This window comes from Pterocles gutturalis, unplaced genomic scaffold, assembly GCF_000699245.1.
Source record: "Pterocles gutturalis isolate BGI_N339 unplaced genomic scaffold, ASM69924v1 scaffold37843, whole genome shotgun sequence".
Lineage (NCBI taxonomy): Eukaryota > Metazoa > Chordata > Aves > Pterocliformes > Pteroclidae > Pterocles > Pterocles gutturalis.
The window spans coordinates 11,671-18,656 of record NW_010126957.1 but is presented as its reverse complement, the minus strand read 5'-3'; the positions used below and the strand labels follow the sequence as shown (position 1 = coordinate 18,656).

The 6,986-nt window shown below is 37.0% G+C and overlaps 1 protein-coding gene across 1 annotated transcript; it reads left to right on the top strand.

Moving 5' to 3' along the window:
* The first annotated feature begins 506 nt into the window (after positions 1-506).
* Positions 507-6,655, top strand: TMEM33 (transmembrane protein 33). The gene is made up of 6 exons (XM_010079147.1): positions 507-596; positions 1,027-1,214; positions 2,158-2,225; positions 3,027-3,160; positions 5,072-5,155; positions 6,437-6,655. The coding sequence occupies exons 1-6, from the start codon at positions 511-513 to the stop codon at positions 6,564-6,566; spliced, it is 690 nt and encodes a 229-aa protein (XP_010077449.1). The 5' UTR covers positions 507-510; the 3' UTR covers positions 6,567-6,655.
* The last annotated feature ends 331 nt before the right edge of the window (positions 6,656-6,986 follow it).

The following is a 6,986-nucleotide window of genomic DNA, read 5'->3' as shown; positions in this document are numbered from 1 at the left end:
ATGTGTGCCAAAACGATGCCACTATTCTTATGAAGTAGTTATGCTAACTTTACCTGGCCCATTCTTTTTTCCCCTCAGTAAGAATTGTGGGGATTTAGCCCCAGGTGTGTGCAGTGTATTCTAAAAGGAACCTTGAAGCAATAGATGTAAAAGTCAGTCAGGTCTAAAGACCTTGCATAACATTTTTGAAGCTGGCTGTTTAGTGAGGTTGGTTTGCATTGAAAAACTGCCTCTACAGAAGATCTTACCACTATATTTGGTTGTAATGTACAAAGGAGCCTTTTGGTTCTGAGGAAGCTTATCTTATTTGTGATCTGGTTAGTAACATCATACGAGTCAAGCATCACAGAACACAGAGATGGTCTTTGCTTCAGGCTGCTTCTATTCAAGATTGGAGAAAGACTTGCAATTTAATATAGAAGGGAATAATGTTCGTTGCATGCAAATATTAAAGATACCAACTTCTGTGGGGGGTTGGGTTTTTTTCTTCTTCTAATGTAGCAATTTCTGATGGCGAACAAGTTGGATACAGCAATGTGGATTTCCCGCTTGTTCACAGTTTACTGCTCAGCTTTATTTGTCCTGCCTCTTCTAGGGTATGTATTGTAAGATAGCATTAAAGATTTATAAAGTAACAATGCTACCTTTTCATAGAGTTGTTTTTCATATAAGGGTAAATTTCTATTATTCAACGTACTTGAATGCTTTGTATTGTAACAGTTACAGATTTTTAAGTTGTTTTAAAGCACTTCTAGGTGTGTTTGGAAAATGTGTAGAACAACTGTAAAGTAGTGGCAAATGCACGGTTTTATATGTAGTTATAGAGTAATGTGTTGAGTCATTTTAACTTTGGCACCTGCAATGAATAAGTGTTACCAGTTTTTAAGTTGTATTTTGGTAGTAGAGCTTATGTACGATAATAGAAATACTTCAGGTGTTGTGCAATCGTGATGCAATTCTCAAGGGTGGAAGACTTCTGAGCAGGGGTTTGGTTCATATGGTAACATCTCCTCTGATGATTTGCAGGTTGCATGAAGCAGCAAGCTTTTATCAGCGTGCCTTGCTGGCAAATGCTCTTACTAGTGCCCTCCGACTACACCAAAGGCTACCGCACTTTCAGCTTAGCAGGGCGTTTCTGGCCCAGGCTTTGCTGGAGGACAGCTGCCACTACCTGTTGTACTCTCTTATCTTTGTGAATTCCTACCCTGTTACAAGTATCCTTTACTTGTATCATCCTGGTAGTGTTTTTAAACTTGATTCTTTTCATCACCTGTGCCATGATTTGAAAAACTAGTTTAAACTAGAATACATTTACTATTCATAGCACATTCTTGATGTGAAATAGGAGAGGCTTATGTTGATTGATCCATATTCAGGTTAATCACCTCTATAACTAGTGCACTGCAGTCTCTGGCTACTTACATTTTCATTTCCTGAGACTGAAGTTCAGTGGTTTTTATGACCAGCCTCATGTGATACTTTCAGAAGCTGGTAACTTCCATTTATTACAAGTACAGCATTTATATATGACTCCTCACTGTATGCAGGACATATATCATGTAGAGAGACAATTATTCAGTAGTAGCTTTGTCAGATATAAACAGATGAAGTCCACAAAAAAAAACCACTCCTGTAGCTTGCAAAGGTGACATGTAAGAACTGACTTTTCTTTGTGCCACTTTGTGTGTCCGCTTAATGTCTCTGGCAGAGGAATGTCTATGTTCTTGCTCTCTAAAATCTGAGTGGCTGGCAACTGCATGTTCTTTGGTAGAGAAATGCATTTTGTAGCATCTCTTAATAAAAAATAGTACGGCTACATGTATATGATAGATTTTAAGAAGTAACTCACGTGTCTTTCAGGCAGAAAGAATGCATTTCAGTAGAAATGCACTGGTGTGCCATGGTGTATGTTGGACTTTTACCTACCTGCATACACATTTTGAAGTTAATAAAAATGCATAGTGTAGAGAAGGTGTAAGAAGCAAAGGGAAGGGCTATAAATATAGTTGTTAGACATATACATGTCTTAAGCCAGTATAGGTCATTCCAGCCAACCTCTTGGAAAGAGCCATCAAGCTATAACTTGTGTGTTAGTATAACATCACGGAGAAATGAAGCACTTCTGCAGCCTATAATTTTCCTTATCACTTGCTTCAGTGAGTATTTTTCCAGTTCTGCTGTTCTCTTTGCTTCATGCTGCCACATATACAAAGAAGGTTCTTGATGTAAGTATGATATGGTGTACGATACGATTAATACTGTTGGTATTCTTGGGGTTTGTGACTAGGTTTGAGTTGCAGCTCTGGCTTCCTTTAGCTACGCTAGAGCTAGAGTGAAATTGTAGCATGGAATCTCAGCACAGAGAGTGTGAGAAGTGTGGTGTGTTGTTTGTTTTTTTTTTTTTTTTTTTTTTTTGTTGGGTGAGGTTTTTTTTTCCCCTGTCTGTTACTAGGCGTTATGTTGGAGTGGACACTAATTATTTTTACTTGGATGCTGTTCTTTGAAGGAAGCAAATGCTGTGTAACAGTTAAGTTGAAACTTAAGGTGTCTTTTCAAGCTAAACCATAGCCTGTGAAATTTAGTGTTATATTTCAGTAGTAAAATAACAAACTGCAGGGTGAAGCTAGGAAGCAAAATACGTGCTAGTTGGACCTGCTGCTTGATGAACTGCCTTGCGCAGCTTAATGTAACTCCAGCCTTTGATGTACCTAACTGGGCTATCTTGCCACCATAGGTACTTCCTCCTAGTGGACAGAATAAAGGTTGTGGCCATCTCTGTGCAGTTGAACCTAAAAGGGGTGGGTGAGGGAATTACACCTCATGTTTTTAGTTGAACTCTGTGTAATGATGGAGTTCCAAGCTTCTGGTATTTTTCTTTGATATACTACTCTCAATAGCTTTAAAGGATCTACTCTTAAAATGCTGAAATGAATTGTAGATTATAATTGTTAGCTTTCTGGGGTTTTTGTGCTAGAGAGGGTGGGTGTGACTTGTATGTTTTCTGGCAATCTTTTTCTTCTTTAAAGGCACGAAGTTCAAATAGCCTGCCCTTTCTGAGAAATCTTTTAGAGAAACTGAGTGCTAATCAACAGAATATTCTAAAATTCATTGCTTGCAATGAAATTTTCCTGATGCCAGCTACAGTCTTTATGCTCTTCAGGTAAGAATTAACATAAATCTTTTCAGAATTAGAAACTTTCTATGCAAGATTACTTTTTGCAGTTGAGTGACTCTGTGAGTCACAGATCTCCATTTGTATGATTCTGGCTGACCAAGGCTTGAACTTAGAGTTAAACTTATTTGATTCATAGACTTCTCAAGTTGGTGCATCATGAAGTCAAAAAGCATTCACTCTGATATAACTGAGCACCAAAAAACCATTCCTTTTCATAGTATGAGTGACATTGTTGGGCCAAATCAAAGTTTTTCAGGCCTGTGTCTTGCATTCTCCTACATTGTTCAGTAAGTTTAATTTTGGTCAGTGTAACAGAATATTAAGTTCTTTAGCTTCAGTGAAAATGAACTGTTATTTTTGACCATTAGATTCCAGAAATTTAAGTGACATGAAATTTCATTGTGCTAGAAGTGTGCAAGCAGGAGTAGGTTATGTTCTCTCCTGTGTTACTTCTGACCAGTGACCCTTGTCTCTTTTTAACTTTTTTTTTTTATTCCATTCGGTTTTGCCTGCTGTGCCACCTGTTGAATTCATTTAATGGATCTTGAGCATATGCATGTTGGAATCGTACTGAAGTCATATAGGCATAATGACCTGCCAGCCCCTGAAGCTTGGGTCATTGCCTTCTAGTATTTGGAGGGGGAATAACACCCTTTGTTCGATACAAGTCAGTACAGTGAGAGCATTTGTCCTGAGTCGTCTCAAAGTCAGTAGAAGGGAGGCTTTATTTTCTTGGAAGTTGATAGAATGCATAATTTATCTTTTGATATGTCAGCTGAGTACTTCAGTGCTTCAGGCCTGAAGGATTCCATTTCATTTAAGACCACTTACTAACTCACAGATACGCTCTGTATCCAGTATCTGAAACTTTGAAGTGCTTTAACTTCCCTTTAGAATAACTTTTTTTCTCTCTCTCTGTGGATAATTTAGTATGTGAATTCTTGCTACTTGGTGTGTCATCTAGTAGATACTGAAGTAGATACTGAAGATCATATAATAAATTTTAAAATCATATAATGGTTAAATTCAGTTATTGTGGGCATTTGTTCTTTAAAGTGTTTTAGCATATTAAATTGCTTGTAAACACTGTAGAAGTGCAAGATTTCCTCTTTCCCCCCTCCTGTAGCTTTCTTTTCACTTTATATTTTTTATTCTGGGTAAAGATATTGCTCATACTTTAAGGAGCTTTAGTTACTGGAACTGTCGTGTTCAACTTTAAACAGAGCTTTTTAACATTGTGTTATACAAAGAAGCTTCAGTCATTAAGATTAAACTTGTATTTCTGTGCTTTGCTATGTATAGTTTGTATGCTACCCTTTCACTATTTTACAGCACCGTCATGTGAAACAGCAGCTTTGTAATGTAATAAAACTTGATTTTGGTATAACTGGGATAGTTGGATATCAGCTTGGCATTAATATCTCAATATATCTATAATAGTCTCCAGTGTGTTTTGAGAAGTTTTGCAAAAGATACTAGAAATATCATCTAGCTATTCAAAGTGCTATGATTAGAGCTGAAAATGGGACTATTTATGTCAGCCAATTTTTGATCAGCAAGCTTGTTCTTAATATTGAACAGGTGTCTACCATCACTTCTGTGATTATTTGCCCACCACCAGAAATGAGGCATAGAAAAAAACTTAGTAAATGTAAAATCAACACAAGAACAGCACTTCTTTAGACTGCTTGATTGAGCAGTTTTATTCTGTAATGTAAGTTTCTGCTTTTGTAAGTGGTTATGTACTTTTTTTGGTCAGATCTATATAATCTGAACCAATGTGACCCCAATCTAGCTTTTTTTTCAGCCTAAGTAGTTTGCCTTCTTTTATTGGGAAAAGTCCTGATTTTTTTTTTTCCTGTCAGTATTAAGCTCTACTTCTCTCTTCTCTTTCAGTGGGCAAGGAAGTCTGCTCCAGCCATTCATTTACTATAGGTTTCTTACATTACGCTATTCCTCTCGGCGAAATCCATACTGTCGGTAAGCACAAAATTGATTTCAGAAGTTAATGTTTATCTGCATAGTGTTTAGGTGTTCAGAAATTTTTAGTTCTAAAATGCATGCATAACTCATAATACTAAATATGGAAATGGTAATTATAGAATGTAGAATACACCTGGATGATAAAAAAACCAGCTGGTTCAGGGTTACATTTATTTAATGTAACTGAACTTTTCTGAAATGTGCCACCATCCTTGAGTGGGAGCTTTCAGACCATGCTCATGTAATTAAAGCTACATTTTGGGAGAAGAAGGTCTTTTAATTGTTCTGCAACCACTTACCAGAAAGATATCCTTAGTTATAGATTCCAAGCCTATCTGAGGCTAAATGTATACATGAATAGGCACTTATGAACTTGTGCAGTGTTGACAAAAAAAAAATCTGTGGATTATTTTAAACATGCTTATTACCTCTTTTAGTTAAATTCATAAGTCAGGTTAATTATAATTGAAATAGAGCCTTATTGATTTTGGTTGAAAGTTGGTTAAGTCAACACTATTGCTTTAAACTTTGAAACCATAAACACTTCTGTGAGGACTTGCTCAGGTCAGTGCTTTCTCAGAACTTTTCTTATGACAATCGTTGCATAGAGTTAAGATTTTGTGAACATACTTTCCAGTCAGATCACTACTTTATCATCAAGTGGTTTGCTAAAATACCAAGGAAGTGGCATGGTCTGAGAATCGTAAACTTGTTTCCTGCACGCCCGCGCGCCTGCCCACACACCCGCACGCACCCACCCACCCCCCTGTGAAGGTGCACTAACTTTCAATAGAACTAGTTTATCCAAGATGTTCTGCTGGCATTTATGTAGTTTTAATGAAAACTGGTGTTGTGGGTTTTATCTCTTATGTGTCTCGTTTAATAGTTGCTTCTAGAGTGCAGGGTTCTTGCATTCTGGCAAGAAGCAGCACAAACACACAATCACCTCCCAACTCCTTACACTACTTCTGATAAAGCATTACTCTTTTTTTATAGTGTGTTGGGTTTTTTTTGGCTTGAAGGTGTAATTTTTCTGCTGTCCTTGTCTTCAGCTGGAAGTTGCTGGACTAAAGTCAATTAAAATGTTAATGTTTAAAAGGACAAGAATTCTGAAGCTCTTGCAAGATACTGCAGCACTGAGTTGATTTAAAGAACTTTCTAACTAGAGCGTGTGTGGGATGTTGAGAGAAGATGTGAATAAAAAAAAGATAGTTGATACTTCTGTAGGAAGTAGGATGTTGCAGGATTTTAAAACTCTCTTTAAATCTGATTTTTCAGGACACTCTTCACTGAGCTGAGGATTGTTGTTGAACACTTAATAATGAAGCCCGCATGCCCTGTTTTTGTAAGAAGACTATGCCTCAGCAGCATTTCCTTTATAAGCAGATTGGCACCAACAGTTGCATAGCCAAATTCAGGCACTCGTGTTTTGTGAACATTATGAGCAGCTGGCACTTCTGCTGATGATAATAAATTCCTGGTTTTACACTGATCTCACTCCAGGCTGTATAAAAGTGTGTTTATGCTTTTCTTGGTGATACTATGAAATTTAGCCTATCAAAAGCAAGTCATGGAAACGTAAAATTACTGTGCTGTGTTGCTAATTGGCTAAAAAAAGTAGCTGTATCCTATCCAAATCATGCCCAGTCATACAGAATTGTTTTTTTAGGAATCAAAGTTTTGTTGATGTTGATTAAAACTTTAAGTCTGAGCTCAGTAGATTTATGGTGTTTGAAACTATAGCTACTGTAGGATGTCTCCAGTGGATAGCACTTGGTACGCATACCTATGCAATACACTTTGGACAGTATTCTTCTGCTTACTAAAT